Here is a 26,466-nt window from a genome sequence, read left to right as displayed (position 1 = left end):
TGCAACGTTACTTACTGCAATTGCAGTGTCGTTGTAGCTGTATTTGGCCTGGGAAAATCAGCCGTAAATAGAATTTATTGTTGGTGTATCTCCACTGTCTGTGCTAACAGCAGAAGCCACAGCGTACTGCAGCTGATTTGTTTGTGTTTTATATGGAGTTCATGAATTAACTAGAGGACAAGGTGGGCCATTTGCTGTGTTAAAATGTAACTGGGAATATGGCATAAGGGCATACTATTTGCCTCAAAGGGGACTTACTTAGGTCAAAACTGCATATGAAGCGTGAGACTGCAGTAGCAGCATTGAAAGCCCTTTTGGGTCCATAGGTTCTCTCATAACTGAACACTTAGAATTTTTTTCCAAATCTGAAGGCAAAATCTTGCAGAGGCAAATTAGCAAAAGGACACACAGAAGAGTGGATGTGCAGTGATTTTTTACTTAATTGTTATTTCTTCAAATGGAAAATATGCATTTTGCTTTGCATTAATGGCTTCATTGTAATGATTAATGTCTCTGTCCCTTTCTGTGGTTATTTTCCACTTAAGAGTGTTGTTGCCAGTAATGGTTTGTTAAAAGAAACAAGTGATGGAACATTAGCCACCTCACCAAGCAGTAAGAAATTTTCTTTAATTATAATTGGTGCTCTTGTAATAGTCCCTTCTGCCTAACATGCATTTCCCTCCTTGTCCATGAGAATACAGTTAACTTTCAAGATATATATTGCACAATCTGTCTTTTAACTTGTGTCCATGGAAGAAGACAATCACAGGTCCCTCTTATTTTTTTTTAACTTATTTATTTTTAAAATTCTATTTTTTTCTGCATGTGACTTCCAGGATCATGTAGCTCTTCCCCTGGCAGTATTTCTTGGTTCAGGCTTTCACGTGTGCTGATGATGCGACCTTTAGGAACCATTGCCGCGCAGTACGGTAAGGTTGGGTGTATTCTGGTGGAAACCAGGTGTTTGGATAGTTGCTGAGGGCTTTGTGAGATTCCTAAGTTAAAGCACAAATGATAGAGGAACCACATTTTCTAGTGCTTGGTTTGTTGAATGACCTTTTGCATCTACAGAATATAGAAGTGGATAATCTTTCAAAACTAAAACTAAAAAAATAACAACTGTGCAACTAAAGTATTTTTTTTCAGTTTCACGTGAAGCCATTCTTTATTTTAAAAGAAATAAACTGCCAGGGGCTTTGATGGAAATTAATGAAAATGAGGCTGTACCCTCCTGGAAAGTTACCTAAAGCAGTAGACTATTTTTGGCCTTGCTCTTACAAAGATGTGTGCACGGGCGTAGCCTTATGCCACTAAAGCTCACGCTACATGCATAAATCTTTGTAAAAGGACTTTGTAAAAAGACTCTTCTAAACACAACTAGTCGTGATATCATTATAAGTCACAAAACTTTCCCGTAACTAAGAAACTGTACATACCAGTAAATCAAAACAATTTAAGTATTTATTATTTGCTAGAAAAAATAATGTCAGTTATGTAAACTGGATTGAAATTTGACTTATGAATGTATGGTTTAGATCTGTGTGTGGTCCTCTTTCCCTCCTTCCCTCCCCACCTAAATAATAAATAAATGTACATTTGTCAAATATTTTATGACACCAACTGTTATTCTCTATTATGTACTCAGCTGCTTACAGAAAAAACTCTCAGGAACTGCATCTTCCACAGTCTGCTTAGAGAAGGCAGTTTTCACCTATGATGCCATCTAATTTTTGAAAACATTGAATTGGTCAGAGCTAGGAAACAGCTACCATTTCTTAGAGGTTTTTCATGCATTAGAGGTATTAACAAGCTGGAAAACAGGGAATCACATTTCACAGTTCATTAACCATTTCTCCTGTTTTTCGTAGAGATGGAATCTCTTCAGGCAAGCAACGATGCAAAGAATAATAAGAGTACTGGCACGCTGAATCAATACACGAAACTACAAGCTTGTCGATTATATTCCAAGCATGCCTGATGCCATGGCTGGGAAACCTGCCCCACCAGTTGCTTGCCATCAAAGTCTTCTTTCATTTTGCAAAGAGCATAAAAGGAATTGTTATTAGGAACGACGGGTGAGATTCACTCAAACTGATGTGGCAAAAGCTAAATCACGGTTTTCCAGCCAGCCCTTTGCCTGCGTTTCCGAAGCTTCACTCGGTGATACGTGGGGTATTTTCACTGTCAGCGGGAAGCAGCTGCCAGCCAGATCTCACGCCTTTTGGGCCAGGGCAAGTTTGACATGATCTAAACCCTAAGACTAGTGAAATAACATACAAATTTGAGTGACTGGTCTTTGGTTGTACTGCTCAAATAAAAATAGTTCCCAGGATCCCCTAAATACTAAAATATTGGGAGGGATTTTTTACTGGCGATTATGTATTATATGTCATATTAGACATGACAATTTATACCAACGATTTCATCCTGAAGAAAAATACACCTATTGTACGTATTACTACTATTCCTACTGGCACATCTTTGGAAGTAGTATTTATTCTTTTTTTTTTTTTCCCCTACAACTTTGGTCTCTCTCCCACACGTGATCGCACAATTGTTTGCAGGACTTCTGTTGGCTGGGTTTAGAGCAAGTCATTGCGTTATTATTTGGGTGGGGAGGGAAGGAGGAAAGGAGGACCACACACAGCTCTAAACCATACTTTGGTAAGTCCCATTTCAATCCAGTTTATATTACTGACTTTATTTTTTTCCAGCAAACAATAAATATTTGAATTGTTTTGATTTACTGATATGTAGCATTTCTTAGTTATAGGGAAGTTTTGTAACCTGCAATGAGGTCACAACTTCCCTGTAAACAGGAAGGTTGAAGCCCTCTTCCTATGATACTTGCACGGCTTCTGTTATCACGAAGTGCCCTCGGTCTGAACTCACGTACCCTCACAAGAACCTTACAGCACGCAAGGACCATGGGCGCCATTGCAGAGAGGAAACTGAGGTGCACTGGACTGTACGGAAAGGGGCTGAGGCACCTAGGGTGGATTAAAGCTCCCCGTAAGTACTGGGATTTCCCTGCCTCCTCCCTCAGCTTGTGGGGGTTCACTTCTTCAGTGTCTTGCAGCCGACACCGTGGAGATTACAATACTGGGGCGGGCTGGTTTTGAGCACAGCCACTGTGTCATTTCCGATGCGAGTGGGATGTACGGAGAGGAATGTGAGTTTTACAGGTCAAGGAAGAAGAGAAAGTTGTCCAAAGGAAAAAAAAAACCAAAAAAAAGCAGCTGTGTTTATTTGCAGTAAGAGGTGTGGCTGGTAAGACAGACTATTGTGTTCTGGGACAGTGGGTGTTTCCAGTATCTTCCTGCCATGGTCCACCTTAGAAAAACTTAGAAAAACTGAGGCCGGCACATCAACAAAGGTCAAACGGTGTCTGCTGGGGTGCTGGAGAAGGGAGTATTTGTCGTGATGAGACATTAGCGCCACAAGTACTGAGCTGGTCAGCTACCAAGGAGCATCTTCAGGCACAAGAAAACACACAATTAGCACAAATCATTGACAGTATTTTCTTTTACTTGTCAGCATAACATCTCTCTTGTTCAAGTTCAGCTGTAAGACAGCTGTTCTTCCATAACCTAGTTTGAAGATATTATTCTATTTTCATGATAGTCATATAGTTAAATATGACCATAGTTAGGTAAAGCCCTATGTCGTTTCCACACGGCTGGTACCATTTCCTCCGACCAGTATCTTGTACCTGACTGAAGATACAGGAAAAGGCCAGTGACATCTTGGGACTCTCCAGGTGAAGAACCTAGCAGTTGAGGGGTTCTTCACTCTCTGCTCTGCAGAACCTTCTCAAGAGGACTCACCGAATTTTTCTGAGCTACTACGAGTCTTTGCCACTTTAAGCTGGGCTACAAGGTTCAGTTTCTGAAAGAGTCTTGCCCTCCTTCCAAACGACAGGTTTTAAAATGAGAAAATACCATCGCAATCCACTGTCCCTAAAGGAACAAAGATTTCTCCGTAACACTCCATCCTTAAACACGATCACTCATTATTCACCTGCCAGTAACTGCAACTACCAGCCCATTCAGCGTTCCAAACACTGAGAAGACGGCCACTGATCTTCATTTCAGATTAGAGGAATTAAAGGGTTGCATGTGTTGTGCAGGTGAGAAGGAGGCACAGAAGCGTGGTATGGAGAGGATAAAGCAGTTTCAAGAAGATTTTAAAAAGAGGTAACAGGTGTTGGTTAACAAGGACAGAGGTAGAGCTAGTAAAATTTTTTTTCGCTTTACAGACCATAGATTAAACTGATAGCAATTTCAACTGAAGTAACCCTAACCTAATATTTTCTAGTAAAACCATTACGTAAAATTATTACATTTGGATTTTATATTTTGCCAGAATTAATAGTAAACAAGCATATAAAAATTAAACCACATTGACTTCCTAAAGGCTTTGTGTTTAGGAACCTGGCTAACAACGTTAGCCGCGTGATGCTAATGGTACAGGACTGCAAGAGAACAGCGGGTAGCCTGGTTTCTCCTGGGCCTGGCTGTATCTCAGCCCCAGCGCCGCTGCGAGGAGAGCCTGCACCCTTCTGCAGGACACCGGCGTCCACAGGCGTTGCCTTCAGGCCGATCGCCTTGTTCCTTGAGGTGCCTCAAGGAACTGCTGGGGTACCCCAGCCCTCCCACCTGGGGTCACGACCCGCCTCACTTCCAAGGCGGCGCGCCGCCTGTGAGGGGAACATTTACAGTGTTGACCGCTGACAGAGGAGTAATAAAAAGGAAACCCGTCTGCATAAACAAGGGGCTCTTTGCCCTTCAGTGGGAAAGCAAAAACTATAGAGAACGTGGTGCGTCGCGCCTCCGTTAACCTGTCACGGCTGGCCCCCGAGGACTCGCTTCAGGGTACGACATTTCTGCATTTCCTTACGGCAGCACCCACGCTGCATTTTCAGCAGCAGGCGGTACTTCGGGAAACGCTACTGGTGCGGGCCCGTTGTACCGGGGGAAAAAACGAGGGCTGCTGCGCCCCGGGAGCGCAGCCCCCAGCGCGGGGGTGGCGGGCGAGGGACCGATCCCCTCGCCAGGGAGCCCGGGCGGAGCGGGGCCGGCGCGGGAGGCCCAGCAGGGCTGGCAGGGGCACCGCAAGGCTGGGCACCGGGTGGCGGCGGCGTGGGCCGGGTGACCCGGCCTCCTCAGGGGTTTCGACGCCTCCACACCCGCCCGGCGGCGGCGCGGGGCCTCGTGGTGCCGTGGGTCTGCCCCGTGCGTGGGGCGGCGGGGCTCCGTCCCCTGCAGCACCCGCATCCCGGGGCTGGCGACAGGCGCGGGCGGTCGGTACTGCAGATTAAAACCACACCAACTTAAGGAAAAAAAAAAAAAAGAAAAAAAAACAAACAGAAAAAGGCGCCAGGCGGGGGCCGGGGCCGGCGTGAGGGAGCCGGGAGGGGACGCCGAGGCGGGGCCGCTGGGTGCGGGGCGGAGCGGCGGGGCGGGCCGAGGCGGGGCCGGGAGGCGGCGGGGGCCGGGGCACTGCGGGGCCGGCGCGGCGGCCGCACCGGGCGGGGGCGGGGACTGTACCTTCCCCGCCGCAGCGCGGCGCCGCCTCCCGCCCCGCCGCCCTCCCGGCCCGCCGGCCGGCCGGCACACCGCCCGCCCCCCCGGGCCGGCACACCGCCCGCCCCCCCGGCCGCACGGCTCTGCCTGCGCCGCCCCGCCATGGAGCAGGGGCCGGCGGGGGGGTCCGCCGCTGCTGCCCCCGCCACCGCCGGCAGCGGGGGGCTGCTCCTGCCGCTGAGCGAGAGCGAGCAGCAGCGCTACTCCGAGCTCTTCTCGCGGTGCTGCCCGCCCCCCGAGGCGGCCGCCGGGGGCAGCAGCGTGGGCGAGCTGTTCCGGGCCTCCCAGCTGCCCCCGGACACGCTGCACCAGGTGGGTCGGGGGGGCGGCCGGCGCGCCCCGAAGTTGCGGGGCGGGGGGCGGGACGGGACGGGACGGGACGGGACCCGCTCCCTCAGCCCTGCGGGAGAGGGGCTGGCGCTGCCTTCGCCGGAAAGTTAGGGGCTGCGCGGCCGGCCGCTGCCCTGCCCTGCCCTGCCCGCCGTGCCTGCCCTGCCTGCCCTGCCCTGCCCTGCCCTGCCCGCCGTGCCCTGCCCTGCCCTGCCCTGCCCGCCGGGCCGGAGCGGGCGCGGAGCGCGGGTCGGGGCGGGCGGCGGAGCGGAGCGCGGCCGGCGCTGGAGCGGGGCACGGCTTCTCGCCGCAGCGGCGTGGATGGCGGTGTCGCTTTGTTGTCCGTGTCCTTTTTTTCCAGGCAAGCTGCTAATATTGCCGATGTTCGGTAGTTCGTGTTTCTTCTTCCTTCCCGGTGTTCGCGTGTTCGGGATAGGCGATGTCCCGTTTGCTCGTGCCGTGGCGGAGTCACCGGGCTGGGCGTGAGGTTGCGCGCAGCCCCGTGGCGGCCGCATGCGGTCTGCCGGCTGCGAGCGGCAATGTCATTTACCTCCTCAGAAGGGCCCCCCAATATCGGAAAGGCGGCTGTGTTCGCAGAGCCGTAGGGCACACGCCGTGTGTTTCGTTCCTGGCTTAACACGGATGTTTTTAAGGGTTGTTTCAGTGAAAAAAAAAAAAAAAAAGCAGGTAAAACGATGTTGTGGTATTTATATGCCTGTTGTTGAGAGCAAATACATTTGGGTAGCAAGTAAGAGTCTCCCACACCAGCAGGGCAGCAGGGTCCCCAGGAGGGGTGCGAGGCAGAACCCCCCGTGGCTGTGAGGAGGAGGTCGGTCAGGGCGCGAGGGGGCTCGGGCCGTCCGGCCTCCGGGGACGGCGAAGGACCGGCCTTGCGGTCTCCTCCTGTGGGTTAGGAACGTGACTCGTGCGCTGAAGTTGCAGAATACTTCTGACAGTAAACTCAACAGAGGTAGGGTGTTGCTGTTTTTTTTTTTTTTCAATTTTGTTTTTATTTACAGGAATTCTGTTCTTCAGTAGTCTTTATCTATCAAGCAGAAGAAAGTTACGTCAAAATTGAGCTGATTATACCTGTTATACCTGGGTACCGCCTGAGGGTACTAAACTCCTCTGCTGCTTTCCCGATAGCTGTCAGGTCATCTCGTAATGCCTTATATAAATTCACATTACACAGGTGATTCTGAACGAAAATGATGATGTTTCAAGGATATTTTTCCCCTCTCTTACTTGTGCTGTTTACCAGATCTGTAAAACAAAAATGTTACTGAGCACTGTAGCACTGCTTCGTTTTGAGCCAGACCGTGGCCTTGGTCGTGCAGGTGAATTGGGCCGTGAAAGTAGAGATTTCGTATAGATCTAGCACCTCTTTTGCAAGGAGGAAGAGGAAGGCATTTAATTTCAAATAAGAAGGTGTATGTAAGAAACTTGTTAAAGTCCTATTAGTAAATTTGCGTGACTTTGGTATCACTCACTTCATTTTCCAAAGAAGTATGGAAAAAAACTCTTATTTTTGCTATGTAGTTCCTTACCCTATCATCTAAGTGATGTTTATTATCATGTTATTATCATAGTCTGTTTTGGGGGTCATTTTGGTAGTAGTGTGTGACTGAAGCCTGGAAATGTTGGGGTTTTTCTTAACATTCTTGTTGGTTTTTACTATTTTAGATTATTTCCAGGTATATTTATGCGGTGAGGAGAATGTTACTGGGAAACAAGCCTGTAATTGGCTTCAGGAGTATTCAGATAATAAGGCCTGTGGGATCTGGGGCTGTTTCTCTTCCTCTTTCGTGCCCTCCCCCTCTAGTCTGTATGGCACTCATCACGGTGGCATTCTGCTCTACGGCTAGAGTGCCTGTCCTCAAAACCCACTGCTGTCAGGTATTCTTACTAACATTTACTGGGACTTGAGAGAAAAAAATGAATTATCATAATGTATTTAAAAAAATAAAATTGGAAACGTGGATGTTTTGATAGGGAAAAACGCACAGCGTTGTTTGAGATATTTGCTGATATTTTGTCTTTTATCATCTTCCAAAAATGCAATCTAATAGTTTCTGTTTAAAAACCCTTACCATTCTAACAATTATGGGAACAAGGCACAGAGGTTCGTGGAATATGTTTTCTGCTAGTACAGGGAACACCTATTTTAGGCAGAGACAGCTCGTTTGGATTAAGATAACATGTTTTCTTTGAAATAATTGTTGACCGTGAAAGTTTTTCTTTTTTTTTTTTTAAATGCTTTTTAAAATCCTCATATGTCACAATTAGTGCTTAGTATGCAGACATCCCTGCTGACCAGCTGAGAAATGGTCATGCTGAGTTTTGCCATGTCAGAAATGGGGAAATTTGGGTTGGAAACCAGTTCTGGATTTCTACTAAGCAGAGCCTGCACAGTCCGGAAGGTCCTTAACACCATTCCCTGGCCCTTGCTTGGGCTATGACAAGAGGCAGCTACGGACCGTTTTGTAAGCAGTGTGCAATGCACAGCTTTTTATTCTCAAGGTATTCATTGAGGAGCAGTTTTACAGATCAGTATGCTTCCAGAACTGGCATTTAGTGCCACAGCAAAGCTTTGAACCTGTGCTGTTGTCTTAAGGGATTTGTACTTGTGTAATAAGTGGGATAAATCTTTGAGAGAGAAGGACCTTTCCTTATCCAGTCTTTGATTGAGATTTCTTGTTGATCAGGAAGATGCTCACAAGCATCACGGGAAATCTCCTTCCACTTTCCTTAACTGTAATGGCAGGGTTTGCGATCTAGACAAAAATCGTGTGGGTGCATCCCGGCTGGAGTACCGCTGTTGAATATGTCTGTTCCTGTGGGGAAAAGCAGTGATGTGTGCTCCCAAACAGCAAACAGGCAAGGGGTTTGTTTTGTTTAAAGGTTAGTTGGCTTGATCCAAGAGGTTGTTTAGATGAAAGAGGCTAGGTAACAGAGAGCAGGTAGGGAACATGAGAGCATGTGCCAGAAATGGAAATGCTGGAATAAATGGAAAAAATCCAAGAGCAGCCGGGTCAGTAGGAGCAGATGGTGTGCACCCGAGAGTCCCGGGTCTTGCTAAGAATGAAGCGATTGAACACAGATTCATTACACCCAGGCTCATTAAAGCCAGCTATTCTGCTGGGCAACAGGGTACAGCAGAGGTTGTACCCATTTAACTTTCCTTAAAGAAGGGATCGAAGAATGAACTCAGCAAGAGTTATTTCAGGTCTGGAAAAATGGTTGAAGTTAGCACTAAAATTAAAAATGTCAGACACTTCACAGGACAGAGAAGGGCGCGACAGGGACAGGACAGCGTGTTTTTTGCGGACTGTATAATCATACCTCCCCCGTGTACTGAAAGTCTTCGACTAGCCATATAGTGTGGTTAAAGGCAGAACCATTAAGATTTTATTTAGACTTGCACAAAGCCTGTGGCAGATCTTTCACCAGGGGCTTTTAAAGTAACTGTAAAATGTCTATAATCTCTTGCCTGAAAGATCTGTGCTAGGATTGTTTTTATTTTTATTTTTTACAATATTTATGTCAAAGGAGGAAGGAGCAGACTACTCACGCGCCATGCAGTTCTGTAGGCTGTCAGAAATAGAAAAAACTCAACAGCATCAGCCGGATTTATATTTATTCATGTTGGTTAAGTTGAAAATGGTGTTCCCTGTGCTTTGGCTCCTAATAAAGGGAAAAAGAACTGAATTTGTGCAAATACAAAAAAAAAAAAAATCCTGGAAAAATAAATGTTTTGAATTCACTGGGGTGACAAAAATATCGCTTTCTGGCCTTTTCCTTGGAGGAATCGGTTTGATGATGCTCCCTACGTGCATTGGGATGGCAATGCTCCACACTAACCGCTGTACCATCGGTGCTGACGATGGCTGGTTTGCCTTGTCTCATTTTGGGCAATCAATCTGTGACCCCATTTTGATGCTGGCCGCCAGCGACTACAGCCTCTGCTCCTCTGGTCCGGGACACCAAAGTGCGTTCGTTGCGGGTGGGCTGATGTCTGTGTGGATTTCAGATAAAAATAGAGTTAGAAAGACTAGTTAAAATTAGAAAGAGTCATTGCCTACTGGTCAGCAAAGGAGAGGTACCTTGTGCTAGTTTTACTGTTTGTTGGTATTACTGTGGTCTCTGAAGATTTCCCCTTAAGAAATTAGGGAGCAGGATTGGACGCAAGATTTACACTGAAGTGCTTATCTCTTTTTATTGGTTTCTGACTTATTTGATTAATTCTCACTTGGTTGTCTGATGGTATCCTTAATTTCCAGTTTTATAAACCTCAATCTTATCTGTGGACTTGCACTATCAGCACAGAGATCCAGTTTTCTTAAGAAAATGCATTCTTTCCTCTGCAAACGAACACACTGCGTTATTTTGAGCTCCGAGGATGACAAGTACTAATTGTATGATGCTGGAGCTACACAGACACTGCATTTTTTAGCTGGGACTCTCCTTCCAGCTCTGTGTGAATAGGGAGCACAGACCAGCAATCTTGCTTTTCTTCCACAGGCTTCGTGAGTTAATTTGTGTTTATCATGACTTGTCTCTATAGTTACAACTCTACAGTTTAACCATATTTTTGTGTTCAAAAAGCAGAAGTGTGAATAGCTTAAAAAAAAAAGAATTGCTAAGTTGGTATTTCTTTGGAAAAAGGCCAGTACTTTTTTTTTTTTTTTCCATAAGCATAAATTAGTACCTGCATGATAGCTGGGGTGGGATTAACTGTCTGCCTCAAACAGGCAGAAAAGAATAAGAACTGTGTGGCAGTGAAAATAAGAACTTTTTGAGTGAGGAAAGTCTGGACTTATCGTTACTTTGTAAAAGATAAAATTCGCTCTGTTGTGCCCCTTGACAGAATTTGGCCTTATGCTAGTGTTGGAAATCTGATTTAGCTGACTGACTAACAGTAAGTCCATCAAAAAGTGATGTTAGGCGAGAGTACACATGGAGAAATTACATCCTACAGATGTCTTTGAGTCAGGAAGAAACAAAAGGAGGAGTGCAACTTTATGTAAGTGGTACAGCAAGAGGATGAAAGGAAAACTGATGTTTCAGTATCAATAATTTTGGCCACAATCCTCCAAACTGTCATTGCCTTTCTAGAGTCATTAGCAAACTTGTGTTTATATAAGTAGGAACATGCAAAATCCAGATGTAAAAAACACAGTATTATTATTTATTTAAAAAAAAATAAATCTAAATTATACCAACGTAAAGGGTAAAACTTCACCTGAAGCAATCTTGATGATATATTCCATTAAAAAAAATTCAAGGTCCTAGTACATCTTTAAACTATTATTTATCATTTAAACTATCATTTAGTAGTCACTACTTACAAGATTAGCAGTTTTGAGTGCCTCAACATTGAGATACACAGTAGAAGATTTGTAGAAACTGATCCTTCCCAAGTGCGTTTCAAATCATTCTGTAAAACCAGAGACTCCTAGACTTACTTGTCACAGAGATTCAGTGGGATGGTCAGAATTAGCCTGGTCAAGGCCTGAAGCCTTCACTAATTAACACTTATTGCAACCAAGTATGAATTAATTAGTTTATTTTCCAATAAAATAATGCTTTGCTGTGCCAGTGATGTAAAATAATTCTACAAGAGGGACGGAGGAAAAAGATCCATTGGGATGAAAATCAGTAACTCTCTTCATGAGAGATTGCTGCAGTATGAAGCCATGATGATGATGAATGGTGGAGTTTTTTGTGGTGTGGGTTTTTTGGTTGTTTTCTTTTTTTTTTTTTTTAATAAGTGGTCTTGTTATGGTACTTTTGTAAGTGCGGTGGGTTCACCACGCGGTTGAGTATAACCTTTTTCAGTCGTGCATGTATCTACAGCAACATGCTGTCAGTATTGTGATGTTTATACACAGATTGATTGATGTTGTCCACAATCTGTTTTGCAAAGGACACGTAATACAAAGAATTCACCTACTTCAGTGGGGGAATCCAACGCAGACACCCCTTGCAAAAGAGGGTTGGTATGAACTCTGAAAACATGAATTTAGCTGAGCTGAAAAACTTAGCCAAGTTAGATTCATGAAAGATGGAACAAGCATTTCTGTGACAAGGAATCAGGATAAATAACCTGTTTAAATATAAAATACTATGGATTGAGAAATACGTTTGATATTATATTTGTAAAGTAAGATTCTTTGATGTATTAGCATCTAAACATACCAACAGTATGGTAAAATAAAACATTAATGAGCAGTATGTGCTAGTTCAACTTTTGATGACAGTCAAACAGTTCAACAGCTGAGTTAGTGGATAATTAACTAGAAAAGGTTGCTGGAGTAGAAAACCGACTGTGGATGAATAGTAATCCCCTCTTCCAGAACAGAGGCAATATTTTCTTTTTCCAGTGTATTCAGGAGCGTTATTTGGTGACCACTGCCTAAAATTGAGAACTCTGTTGGGAAGTATTTTTTTTTTCCCCCTGCAGTTTAGATAGGGTGACGAGGTGGAAGGATGTGGGGGGACGAGATCCATTCATTCTGTCATCTGGTAGGAAACAGTGACCAGAAATAATCAGCTAAATCACTAACTGCAAATTATACCTAGTTTATTTACCAAAGTGTTTAAAAGACAAAACATGTTTTTATAAACTTCTAAATGTTTGTGTACATAAAAAAATGTGTCGTTTTGGTTTTCTAGCAGATGAAGATAGTCTGTGTGTTTTTTAAATTAATTCCAGTTTTCATCTAAATTTAACTTTGCATCTATCACATGTACCTACACATAGATGTATCTCTTATTAAAGATGATAACAGAGCAAATTTCTTATGAAATAAAAACTAAGATGTATATTAAGCTACATGGTTGCTTAAATGTTTTAAAATGCTACTTGTTAGTAAAACCAGAAATATCTCCATATTTAAAAAAAAAAAAAGCTTGATTTAATGATGACCAACTGATGAGACAGATCTTTATCTAGAAAAATAACTAGATAGTTCCAGTACCAACCAAAAATGAAATTAGGGTCTTACCTCTTTGGATTTAAATAATGTTTTAAATAACTATTTCTCCCATGAACCTGCCTTGCAGACATTAAAGTTAAGATGCTTTGTGCTGCCAGCTGTTTTAGACTGGGTGGTATGTTTGGAGAGGAGCGCTGAAGAAGCTGCTCTCCGACAAGTGTCCCCCCGGCAGGCTGTCGTGCCGCGCAGAGCGCGCCTGTGGTGTGCGGTGGGCTCTCTCCTGTTGGGACTAGGCCTGCTTAAAACTACCCCAAGGTTACAGGCTGCCTGTTAAATTGACGTTGTACCTGCACAAGTCATTCGGTGGCCTTCCTAATGAACATAAATTACTGAGCAGAGCTACAAGAGCAGCATGATTAGCAAATGTCTTGTAAAAAAAAAAAAAAAAAAAAAAAAAGGGTCTTGAGAAACTTTAGGTAGCCTGACTACCAAGGCACATCTTCAGTGTTTTCTTCTGCTTCCTTCTTTTTCATCTTTGTGGGTTTTTTCCTGCTCTGAGCAGTCTTTCCTCATCCAAAAAAGCTGCCAATGGTTCTTCCAGTATCTTATCCTTGCATCTGCATAGTCCTGCAGTCTGAACGTGAACCTCGGTTGGTCCTCTTCTCTGACCAGAGGTGGTGGAGAGCTACTCCTTTGAGCAGGGCCGTACTTGAAACACTGGATTCAGACCTCGTCATTCCCATTGGCTTGGTGGCACTGAAAATTTAGAGTTGGCTAACGGGAAACACTGGGCTGAGCTTGAATTTAAGCTGTCTGAACATGGCCCGTGGTGCCTGCTCGCTCACTATGGTATGAGTCATGAAGCTGAATTTTACTTTCAAAAGCAAACGTCTGTAGCGTTACTTTATTATTATTATAAGTTTCAAGTGTTTTTTGGCATGAGCCTTTCAAGTTGCTTTACTTTTTTTTTTTTAATCCTTTCTTCCTCTTAAAGTCTCTCTTTCTACACCAAGAAACATTAGATCAGCTTTGGCATAGGTAACATTTCACATTTCATGCATTATTTACTTATGGCATAACTTACACAATGATGTGTATGGAAGCCAAGATGATGGTCTTTCAGAATAAAACAATGTGTCTAATCATTTGCAAAACAAGATGAGAGCTATGGGGTAACAAATATAGTCAGAATTATTTTGTTACCAACAGTAACAGCAGCGGAGCAGTAAAAGGTGAAGTACTTGGAGGTTTCAAATGCCAAAAATAAAAATAAATGGGGAGGGAGGCAAAAAGAACTCAATAGTATGATTTCTGTATTTATTTAATTTTTTTTCTTTTTTGCTTTCCCTCGTCTGAATAATTGCTGCCTTTATAAGAACATCTGTATGTTTTAATAGCCATAGGCTGCCTTTCCTTTACTATGTACAGATAGAAATGCAAATACAAGTCATGGTATAAAATGTGCTACAAAATGCTAGCATACTGTGCACAGGCACTGGCGACGATGTCTTCTTTGACTCTGTCTGATGCTGCTACTTTAAAGTCCTGTGCTCTTTAGCTGAATTGAGGACGAATGCTTGGTTTAGACGTAAACAAGTAGGTTCTCACTGACTGAATGATACATTTCAGCACATAAGGTGCAAGCATGTTGGGTGAAATGGTGATAATTTTAGGGTTTTGTTTAGTGATGTGGAAGAGAAAAAAATTAAGCTGCTTTTCCAAGTGATGTGTTGATTCAAACTAGAGGTAAATGGGGTATAAGATCAAGGAAGGGCAGGAGGTGGCTTCTACACACACCATATGTGATGGAGTTAGCTACCATGGTACACCTTCAGTTAAGAAGTCTTTTGACAGCTCTTCAGTCTTACAAAAATAATCTGTAACTCTCAACTAAAGAAGGATTTTAATTTGTGATATTAAGATAACTGCACAACTGTAGAGGATAATGTTTTGGGTGTTGGATGCATTGCCTTTAAAAGTACTGGCTGTAGTTGTAAGTGCTAGGGAAATAGACTCGGGAAATGTGCCAAATGTGATAAAACAGGATGGGTACAAGGAGCATCAAGTTTTTTTGTGGGGAGCCAGTCTAGAAAATCACATCACAGTAACTACTGCAGAAAGAAGCTTATTTTAGAAAAAGATATTTTGATGAAATGGCAGATAAGTCCGTATGTGGTTCCTGTTTGTGTCAAAAGTGCATCTTGTGTCACAGAGTCTGTTTTCTTCTGTAGTAGTAGGGTCTCATTTTGTCTGCAAAGTGGAACAAAACCCAGAATTATATTTTTATGGGAAATGCCAGCATTTCTTCTGGCCTTCTAGGGCAAGGTTAACTGTGAGAAATGTTCACAAGTGAAGTTCATTTGGAAATGTTTAAAAACCTGTAATTTAACTAAATAATAACTAAATCAAAACACTTTGTTTTGCACTGCTTATGTGTTAAAGCGCTATGACATCTGAAGTACATAAATTTTGGGAAGGAGGTCATCGTCATCATCTTTGTTCCTTTCCATTGGTTGGACTAATTCTGATGTTGTGTGTCGCAGTGATGGTGACCAGGCAGCTTCTTCAGAAGGGAGACCGTGGTGCCTCATAAATGTCATCTGCTGAGGAACCGTAAGGGTTTAATGCCACCCAGCAGCTAAGCACCACACAGCCCCTTGCTCGCCTTCCCCCCGCGTGGGATGGGGGAGAGAATTGGGGAAGAAAAAAAAGTAAAACCTGTGGGTTGAGATAAAGGCAGTTTAATAGGACAGAATGGAATCAGAGTGGTTTTTGTTTTTTTTTTTTTTTCAGGAAGAAACTCAAGATTTTGCAGTATTTTCAATTAGTCTAGTTCAAGATGACTAGATCTGGTGGCTGCCATCTAGATGGCGAGGATTTGTCAGGGTTTCTGTGTGTGTGCTCTTCATTACTTCTTGGATACTAACTTGCGATTTTTAGCAACTGGAGGCACTTTCTGTCGCTGCTTTCAGAACGCCCCATTGCTTTTTTAGGGGTGTGTGGGGTGTTTTGTGGGTGGTTTTGGGGTTTTTTTTGGTGGTGGTTGTTGTTCTGCTGATACTATTTTAAGTATAAAAGGTGGAGGACTGGAAGACCCCAAGTGTCAGATCTTCCATGAAGAGTTGTCCATAATTGATTCTTATTCTGAGAAGTGAGAAGCAAAAAAGTTAACTCTCTGAAGAATGAGTTTTTCTATCATTGCTGAAGTTGTGGAAGATGTAGGTAACTGTAGCTGCTAGAAATATGCTCCTATTTAGCTATGTGGACATGTCCCGTATGTCCTGGCCATCTATTCTTCTCTTCCACAAAATCTGAATTCAGTATTAATGGTAACAAGGGGTCCTGAAACTTTTCCTTTGGACTCAAAATACAGTAATTCCCTTCTTAAACAGAGTAAGAGGAAGACTCTGAATACAAGGCTATTCCAAAGTGACAGTCTGTTTCTGCAGATCATTGTGGGCTGACTTCTAGGTTGCTGGCCGGGTGCCTTTCTGGGTTTGGTAACTGTGACGTTCGTGCCTCCCAGCAGCTTTTTGTGCTTCTGATACTTAGATGGGATCACTTGTGGTTCTGGTGGGAACAGATAGACTAAAACTAGTTTCCTATGATAAGAATGTAAGACAAGTGGAGACCTTACCTGAGGATGAGGGAGCTGGGAGGTAGTTGGAGCAGGACAGCGGTGAATCTCATTACAAGCAGTGGTGGTGAAAGAGGTTGGAGAAGAAGCTTGAAAGAGTCGGCCAGGTGGCCAGTGTGTGCATTGGGGACTATCTGGTTTGGGAGAAGATCAGAAGGCAAAAATAAATAAATCCCAATGATGCTGTTAGCTGCTGTTCTCTGCTGCTGAATAACAAAAGGCAGGAACCAGGAAGCTGCTTGTTTCTGGTTTTTATTAGGTGCTTTAGATACCATGGTGATGAACAGGTTATAAATATAAATGTCTGCTGCAGATAGAAGATGAAAGAGGCTGGAACCTGGTAACCTTTAAAAAGGAATAACATAAGGCTTAAAATCATGCTCATGTCTGAAGCTTCCTACAGAGTCCTTGAGTAGCCTCATGAAAAGCCTATTGATAGCAAAAAAACCCCCAACAAACGAACAAAAAAAAACCCAAACAAAAAACAAACCCACAAACCCCCCCAAAAAACCAGAAAACCTACAGCCCAACCCCTCCAAAAAAAAAACCGTAACAAAAAACCAAAGCAAAACCCCCAACATTACACAACCGGAATCTTATCCTGTTTTTAGGTTGAGTTTCTCATGAGATGCTACCAAAGTTAGAAATGAGGAGAACCTCAGCTTTCTTTTTTCTCCACCTGGTATGTGATGCAGGGATACCAGTGTAACAAATAGTAGGTTTGGGGGTTTTTGCACTTGTATTATAACCTGCTGCTACCCACATTTAACCGTGGACTTTTTTAAAAACAGCACTGAATTATTATTCTGGAGATATAGTATACTTATAAAATAATACAGCTGTGAAGTCATGGCTGTCAAAACATGTTTTGAGTGTTGTGAGAGGAAGGAACCAGGATGGGGAGCCTGGGTGTGATGATGTTACAACACCTGGTACCTCACAGGTCCCGGGTTCACTGGCCGGAGCAAATATTGTTTCAGGACAAGAAAGAGCAGCGCTGGGCAGTGCTGATGTCAGCAGGAAAATAATTCTTAATGTTATTTACATCGAGTTATCTGTCCCTTATTTTCCTTCTCTCTCTCTCTCTCTCTGCGCCCTCCCAGCTATATTATAGTAATTATATCTTTTATTTGATCTCATCTAAATCAGGACTGTCCTTGAGGAGGATATTCTCCAAAGGTATAATTTTCCTTGGGAAATACTCATTAGCTGTTTTTAGACTGCATTATTTACCATGCATATATTTGATTGCAGGGGAAGTGTACGAGAGGTAAAGCTTTAACTTAAGTCTGGCAAGGCACTTTATTTTAGTGTAACTACTGAATTTAAGCCCTGCAACAAAATAGGGCACTCTGGAATTGGAGTGAAGGCCTTCTGTTCAGATACTGAAGGACAGGTCTTAACGTAAATATCTCTGAGCAGGGGAAACATCCAAAAGGGTAACAGCAGAGGATATGTCTGTGAATCCTCCCCCCCCCCCCCCAGTTTAAATTATTTGGCAATATCCAAGTGCAAATATTAGTAACAATGAAAGTAATACTGAGACAGGCACAGCAGTACTTGGGTATCCTCAAATTAGTACTGAGACAGGCACAGTAATACTTGGGTTGTCCTTACAGTAACTTGGTCGCTCAGCGTAAGTTAAGTTTCAAAATACGAGTGTTTGGCATTTTAATGAAGAGAAAGAGGAGCAATGTGTCAAGGGCTGTAGATGTGAAATACGTTTAAAGAAGTGGATGAGTAGTGCTATCTAGTTTTCCATGTTCCGGGTTCCCTTCCATATAGAGAATTCTGGTAATAGTGCCTTAAATAGCTAGTTGCAGGACCATCTTATGGTCAAATTGGCATTTGCCTAGAACAGCATTTCAACAATTTCCACAGCGCTGTCTAGTTGAGTGGCATGGTTCATACGTGACTCTACAAACCACAGATGAGAACTTTGTTTGGAGCAGTGAAATTATTTGGGCCAACTCTAAATACTTGAAATTTTGCTTTGCTTCCTGATGGCTATTGCAAGATAACACGTCTTGCAAGCAACACTGTACAGCAATTTTCATTTTTAGAAGAGCATTAAGCCATTTCAAAACTAGTTCACCACTGCTGTAAAATGGCCAGGTCTGTAGTTTTATAACGAAAGAGCGTACTGGAGTTGTGTAGTTCCAAGGAAAGGTGGGTTTGAATCATAAGCTAATATACATTGCCATAGCGAGCCACTTCCCAAACTTAATGCTTAAAAAATTTTAATGTAAAATGACTTGGCAGTCCTGTGAAATATAAAATGTTTCTTTTGCTTTGCTGCTGCTGTTTCTGTTCTGTTAGAAGTTCGCCTGTCCATGCTTTTAATACCTTGTTATTATATGTTTCATTCTCTGTTGAGTTAGCCTTTCCTTGTGGTCCGTCTGGGAGGACTGCTACAAGTGTAATGCTAGAAGTACTCATTTGCAAAAGGAATGCTCAGTTTACCCCTCCGTGGCAGCAGTAGCTCATTTATTACCAAGGTTGCAAGCAGAATATGAAAGGTAGTTATATCCTTGTGTGAACACCCATCAGTCTCATTAGCCATTAAATGGTCAAATGGCTGAAGACACACTTGAGTTTCCGAGCATGTAAAGTACGCTACGGGGAAGGCATCCTTCCTCTGGTTCTCCATGAGGGGCTTGCTTAATGTGTCACCCTGCTCTGTCTGCAACGTGACGTTTCATCTCCTGCTGGGAATGACCTACCAGCTAATGGTCTTTTTCTTATCATTATATGGCTAACCGCAAGCTTATGTTCCTGAAAGGTCTTGCCATTTCCTACATAGCTGTGTGTTTTCAGCACAAAAATGAGATGGTCTCTTTTATTGCTGCTTATTCCGCCTTATCTTTCTTAATGTAATCTAAAATTTGCCAATTTCCCGTGTCACGGGTTGGGGTTTTTTTGGCCAGGTTTTCAAAAGAAATGAGGCTTGTGCAATGATGCTGTTAATTCAGCCCAGTAATGACTTCTGAATCTGTTAACTATTTCAAGAAAATTTCAAGAACATTGAGAGACTTTGAAGAGTTCCTAAGACTTGCGTGAAAGACCCAAGTCGTGTGGTAAAAGAAAACGCTGTTAATTTTCCTGCTGAGGGAAAGGTCCCAAAGTGAACTCAGCCCATGTTAAACATTAAAGAATCCGTAGAGTAATGTCACCTCAAGGCAAGGGTCCAGAGAAAGTTGGGATTTGTCGGTTCTGCTGCTCAAAGGCAACTTCTTATTAGAACCAATGTAGTTATTAAACAGTGGTGTGGGCATGAGATAAAAGATGAATGTAGAATAGCATTTTAAAAGTTACCATGATAGTGAGCGGAGAGGAGCAAAAGGAGAAGGCGGATCTCTCCCGATCTGCTCTGTGTTGCTATTTTTGTGCCCCTCTCTGCCCCCCCCCGTCTCTTCCCACGCGGCTCCACCTGCGCTGCTCTTTGTTCCCCTTGGTTCCAGCTGGCCATTGCCACCAGCCAAGAGAGCTGCTGGTTCAGCATTTCTCTGCATCTGCCAGGAAATAAATAAATAGTGGGAAGAGAAACGGAAGGGATGAGTTCTTGCTCTTTTTGTCAGCTTTACTTAGGGCTTTTTTTTTTAATTGTATGTCTCGCAAAAATGTATGACTGTGAGAAAATTTCCTTGACGCTAGAGCTGAATCCTATCGCCTCCTTGGTTTCCTTAGTTTTCTGGCATGAAGGAAAATGCAAGTGCTTCAACATTGATGCGTTGGAGATGGGTTCTCATTTCTACAGCTATTAAATATGCCCTTGCCATTGAGAGGTTTAATGTAGTGCCCTAAGGGCTTGCCAGGCATTGTGTTCCCCCCTTACTCATGCAGTGCTTTGCAGGGTGGCCTGCATCTGCGTACCTGCAGGTAGCTGCAGCCCAAATTTGGTTGCTGCTTAGCTTTGGGAACTGTTCGTCTCTCTGTTCTATAAATTCCCTCTAACTCCCTGGGAAGCTGTAGATGATGTGCCGGTGTTGGTTTTGCTCCTTTTGTGCCAGTACTTTCTCCTAGTGCTTCCAGCCTTGTCACTCCAAGAGAGGTCTCATCTTATGTTGGGGATTCAGATGAACAGGTGGATTATACTTGGCACAACAAGCAGGTGAGCCCCTCACATCTAATGTGCCAGCTCAGCATGTCGCAGTTGATAGCTGCTTCTAAATTAAATACCCAACTTCATTGCCATTTGCTCATTCCTGATTTGTTTGTGAAAGGAGGCATTAATTTCTTCAGCCATGTCTAACAAGTCTAGATCATTTAGCAGTGGTTTCCCTTCGGGAAGTTTCACTGCTTGTGGTGCAGCAACTGCCCTCGTTGCGCTGGTGCACCGGAGAGGCTGCCTGCCTGATGCTCCTTTACGGTGAGGTTATGTCTTGATACAAAATACTTCTTTTCCCGTGGTTATATCTCATTAATTATCTCCATGTCTATTCCATTCTTAATTAAGAGGATCGTGACACCTTTTGAAAGTATGTACAGGTTTTAATGTATATTTATCTTTACAAAATTCAGTGGTTTTCATTATGAGTAAAAATGAGTAATAGACTTTCCTTAATTTCTTACTATGTCTCTGCTGTCTGTTTTTCTCAGTTTGGAAGGAAAATTGGCCTTATTTTCAAACTTTCATTATAGAAATGTTTAAGTGTAAACATTGCAGGGAAATACTTCCTTGTACAAAAACTGCACAACTATTTCCAGTGGATTTTAAAAATAACAAACACCACCATTCATCTCATTGCAGAATTCTTTCTGCCTATAACTAACTCTTGGAAAAAATATTTAACAATATCTAGTTATGAGCCAGACTGTGCTTGACCATGTGCCTTTTGACTTTATAAGTGTGTTTGAGGTCTTAAGCTACACAAAGTGTTTGTGATGTGGTTTGTTTGAAAGACTATTTGAAATGCAAAATAATTTCTGACGCTGTATATTATTGTTAACATTCTTACCTAGGGTTTTGACAAATATTACTCAATATGTACGCTTTTGCTTAAGATTAACATGTTTTTAAATTTTATGAAAAATTGCAGCAATGTGTTAGTCAAAGACACTATAAGATATACGCTGTTGGTCTCTTGGAAAGCTGTGAAATCCTCTATGCTTGTGTTTAACCAGCTTGCCCAGCCTAGAGCGAACTTCTTGCACGTTCTGAAAACACCAGGGCTGAGCTTCTGCTGGGAAGCAGGACCCAAGCCGTGGGCCATACACACCTTCACTCCAGCCAGCTAGGTCTGAACATTGCCCTGCTCTTTGGTTTGTTGCTGACTCTGCTGCTTTCAGAGCAAGAAACTGGAGGGGAGGAGCACCAGTCTGGAGTGATCGTGGATCTTTTTAATATACAAAAGGAAGAGGGTTTGGCTGGTAAGAGAGGCTGCGCAGTGAGACGGGACTTTGATTGTCATTCTTATTTTCGAAGGTGTAACAGGGAATAAAAGAACGGATCAGCAGCAAAAGCACATCTGAGGTTTTTTTGTAGATGTTAGGTGTCACTCAAAATCAATGGTGTTTCTGTAGGTTTTTTTTCATGAAACAGCAACTGAGGTAGGGACCAGCGGACACGCTCTTGTCTTACAGTACTGAGGACTCTTGTCCTAAGAGTCACCCTTGGTGTGCCATCCCTCCCTCGCTCCTGGCCTTGCACGCTGCCTTTTTCATAGGAAAAAGGCACATGGCAGCGTGAGCACAGCGTAGCACTTTTCATGGGCCAGTGGCAGCATAAACATTAACGGGTTCAGAAACAACCCGTGCCCTGACTAGCTACCTGACGGCCACGTCGGCAGGGAGAAGGGGCTGAGCTGTGTCAGCGGTACTGGTCAGACCTGTGAAAATCAGAGACTGGGAAATGCATTTCTCTGACATCTCTGCCCTTCTTTCAAGCCCAATGGACACCAAAGCTAATGGGCTTTGAAAAGTATTGAGGAGGTTTGGTACAATGTGATCATGTCAGCCTCATCTTTATGGAAAGCTGTATTATCTACAAGCGTGGAAAGGACCTCAGGCCATCCCCAGACACCCTCTCCTTTCCACACCAAAATCCCATTTCTGTGTCATTCTTGAGCAATTTGTTAATCCCTGGTTATAACTCTGTAACTTTTATAGGCACTGTACTCTACTGCTGCCTTATCTTTAGATTTAAGAGGTTTGTTTTGTTTTTTTTTTAAGCCCTATGTTGTTTATGGCCTGTCTATGGAGGATATGAAGAACAGATTATTCCTCTCCCTTTCCAAGCCAACTGTTACCGTGCCTCCTTTTAGTTTAATGTTGCAAACTGTCATTCACACATTTGGACATTTCTGCAGTGAGTCTTGGGAAAATGAAAGTAGAGAAAATTTTTCTTCCAAGAAACTTGAAGTATCATTTGTTAATAAGATAGATAAGGGTACAAATGGTCATATCAGGCGTAAGAACAAAAACCATACAGGCATGAGTCTTCAGAGAAGAGAGAATTTCACTGCAGCTTTCCTTTGGACTCTGAGCAGGGACCCCCTTGCACCTGAGGCACGCCGGTACGTTTTCAAAGGCCGCTGGGGAGCCACGGTGCCGGGGCAGGTCCTCCCGGTGGACGTGGCTGTGCCACCCGGTCACGGGTCTGCTGTGTGCCCGCGCAGTGCCGCTGATTGCAACCGCCAAAGCAGCCAAAACCTACCAACTGCAGGATCTTTACCATCCATCGGTGAATTGTGTCCGGGGTCATTGCCTGCCCTGAGATCATCCCCTTGCCCCAACGGGCTGATCTGTGAAGAATTCATGAAGATTTTGATGTTCATGAAAACATCTTAGTTTCCACCAAGACAGGGTTGAAGTTACAGTTCCTACAGATGTGTTGAAATGGTGGATTGTATTGCATGGTGTGTTTGTTTAGTATTTTTTTTTCTTTCCTTTAAATTCTAGTTTTAAAAACATGGTTCCTACTGCTAGTGGCTTCCTCTTGTGGTCACCTACGCTTTCCGCCCCTCAAACCAGGCTTGGTTATGGACCGGAAAAGAGGGCCTGTTATTAGAGGCCGGTTTTCAAAGGGCCCTGGTTGGAAATATTGGCACCACTCTGTTCAAAAAACAAAACAACAACAAAACAAACAAACAAACAAACAAAAAACTGAAACAACAAAAAACCCCAAACCCAACCCAAAAACCTCTCTCAGGGAATGAATTCACAGTAAACGTCTTGTTGAGTAGGAAATGTTTCTTATTCATTCCTTGAAAAATGAGCCATATACGAAGCTTATAGGGGCAGGATAAGTTGGATGGTTGCCATTTTATGTGTCTGTCAAGACTTACAGAAGATCAGCAACTACCATGAAAACAGTTTTATTACAGAATGCTTAATAAGGGGACTTAGGAAAAAAGTTAAACTCTTAAACTGTTTGTTTTGTTACCTTTCATTCTGCTCCTCTGGGACTTTTATTCTCAAAGTTTCATTTGACGGCAACTTGTTCAATGTGTTGGTTTTTTATATGCTGTGCTCTCAGCTGGGGGTCATGTTGTCGGTTTGGACCTAAGCGGACTGTAAATATCTTGTGCAGGAATCCAAGTCGAATCCTTTCCGAAGTTTTTGTAGAAAATCAATTTCCTGTGAGGAGCGTCAAGATTTTTAAGGTTAATATTCCATGGAAATGCCTCCAGCTTTTTTAGCAAGCTGGAAAAAAATAAATCTGGTATTCTTATGCAATAGGAATTAAATTTGTACTCCTGATGTGCAATAAGTACAATTATGTACCTTGTTAAAATTTCTAATTTAAAAGGACAAAAGGTTTTGTATTCCTTCAGTTAGAATTAATTCCTTTTGACATGGAAGTATGGAGCCAAAGATTTTCAGTGTTGTGAGAATTATTATTATGAAAGCAATTCTGAGGGATTTAAAAACAATGAGAGCCTAGGGTATAGTGCCCAAATATTGTGGCATTAAAAAGAAAGGTACAGAATACAAATATATTCCATTATAAACTGTAGATAATTGGATCATTTTTACATGATTTGTTCATTGTGAACAATTTTTTTCCATATTTCTGAATCTGGAAGAATGAAATGGACAGGTAAACCAATAGGTTTCTAAAAGGAAATGGCTGTTTCAAGGAATCACAGTTATTTTTCTAAAAAATATTTTTTTTATTGCTGTTCCAAACTGTTCATGGGGTTTTTTTGTGGTATTTTGCATGCTTTTGCTGTTTAATGGAATATTTGCGATTGTCACAATTTTTCCATGACCATTTGCTTAAGAAGATACAAATAAACAATAGATGCATGTATTTCTCACTGCTTATTTGGGAGAAAAAGGTAGCACGGTTATCTTCATTTGGCAGAATTAAAGTCATGCAGGTTTTCCGTGTACCTCAAGAATCCACAGGCATACAGTTCTTCAAAGCTGTATTTTATCTGTCGGTAGTAAATACCTCTCCTTGTGTTAGTAAGGTACATACAATGCAGAGATTCGGAATTATTTGTGACATCAATCCTGACCATGGTTTTGAAATTGTAGTGAGTTAATTCTTTCTTGTACTGGCCATATCTGTTAAGAAAAGACTTTTTTTTTTTTTTTTTCCTCCCTCACTCCCCCAGTATTTTAATAATTTGTACTGACCAGAAACTTTTCAGGGAATTAGTATCTTTAATTTTTTTTATTGCATAATGCACAGTGTTGTATTTAATTTTCTTGTTACTAGTTAGAGCAGACAAGTTGTTTGAATTCAGAACTACCATAGTGGCATAGATGATTTTAAAAATCATTTTACCTTGATGTAGCATCTTCTGTAAAATCTGAGAGTCTTTCAGATAGAAATTGTTACAAAATATGTATATACTGGTTTGTTTTCAGAAGAAAAAGTGCTTGTTGATTAAAGTGTTGAGCTTTCTGCTCAAAACAATTGTTTCTAGAGGCTGAAAATGCTTTGTTCATGTATTATAGAATGATTTTCTTAGAAAGTTAGTGTGGCTACGAAGTTGAAGAAAGACAAAGCTCCCTTTCACACTAGTCAGCAGTGAGACTACAACTGTGGTGAGAAGCAGGTCACCGATGGAGGTACTTTTTTCGTTACCTGGTGGATGGGTCATACAGGAGCACAGATACAAAACTGGCATTTCTCCCCTGCCCCTGAGCAAGCCTCAGCAACTTGCAAGGCAAAAAAAAAAAAAAAAAAAAAAAAAAGGCAATATCTTACCTCAACTCTTTTTCCCCTCTTCCCTCCCCTCAACCTACCCCCAAAACCAGTGATGAAATGCAATCTAAATTTATTTTAAGTATTCACATATGTGGAAAAAAAACACTCCCGCTTTTTGACTGAAGACCTAGTTTCAACAGCAAAATAAGCCACAGTTTAAAGATTTCAACTCAAGAAATGTAGCAATAATGTTTTTTTTTTCTGTTTTATTGAAATATTTTTCTGTTCTATTTAAACTTGCTTTCTGTAAGCTCTCAATAATAAGAACATCTGAAAGTTAACTTCCCCTAATAAAATAAAACTTGAGGCGCTCCATGTTGTTGGCACGCTCTGTGGTGCCGCTCTTGCCGGGCAGCAGCAGGTAAGTAGAGCGATGTTAGGTAGGTAGGACCGGCGTGAAGGGGAGCGTCAGGAACAGGACTTCCCTTTGTTGTCTTGCTTCTCATGCTTAACAAAGTGGTGGTTGTAAGTCTACTAAGCCAACAGATTCCTGTGCAAAAGCACTGAGGGAATTAAAAGCTTAAGCGGTTCCTGCACTCTCAGGAGTTTAAATGGTTTAGGCGAGGAAAATAGGGGAAAGAGTATATATTTGTGAAGTACTAATGCTTTTGTTTGCCCTCAGTTAGGGTCCAAACTAAGAAAGCAGTTAAACTTGGGTTTTTTCAGCCCATGAGCTTTCCTAGTGAATTTGCATGAAGCTGTTTAATGTGAATCTCAGAGAGAAATATTTTGAGTTGTACAGTTCTTATAGAAGAAAACAATTTCTAGCTCAGTCATACAAAGAGTACGTGCTTACTAAAATATAGATTTACT

The 26,466-nt window shown here is 42.6% G+C and overlaps 1 protein-coding gene across 1 annotated transcript in view; it reads left to right on the top strand.

Annotated features, from left to right (window-relative positions):
* Window positions 1-5,650: 5,650 nt before the first annotated feature.
* Window positions 5,651-26,466, top strand: part of REPS2 (RALBP1 associated Eps domain containing 2) — a 100,366-nt gene continuing 79,550 nt past the window's right edge. Inside the window, exon 1 of the mRNA XM_087758255.1 lies at window positions 5,651-5,897. Coding sequence (XP_087614381.1) covers window positions 5,688-5,897 — 210 coding nt within the window. The 5' untranslated portion in view covers window positions 5,651-5,687. The remainder of the gene's footprint in view (window positions 5,898-26,466) is intronic.

Source organism: Nipponia nippon, unplaced genomic scaffold, assembly GCF_047370975.1.
Source record: "Nipponia nippon isolate SJK-2023a ecotype South Korea unplaced genomic scaffold, ASM4737097v1 scaffold_2, whole genome shotgun sequence".
Taxonomy (NCBI): Eukaryota; Metazoa; Chordata; class Aves; order Pelecaniformes; family Threskiornithidae; genus Nipponia; species Nipponia nippon.
Note: the sequence above shows the minus strand (reverse complement) of the source record. Positions and strands in the feature narration are given on the sequence as shown.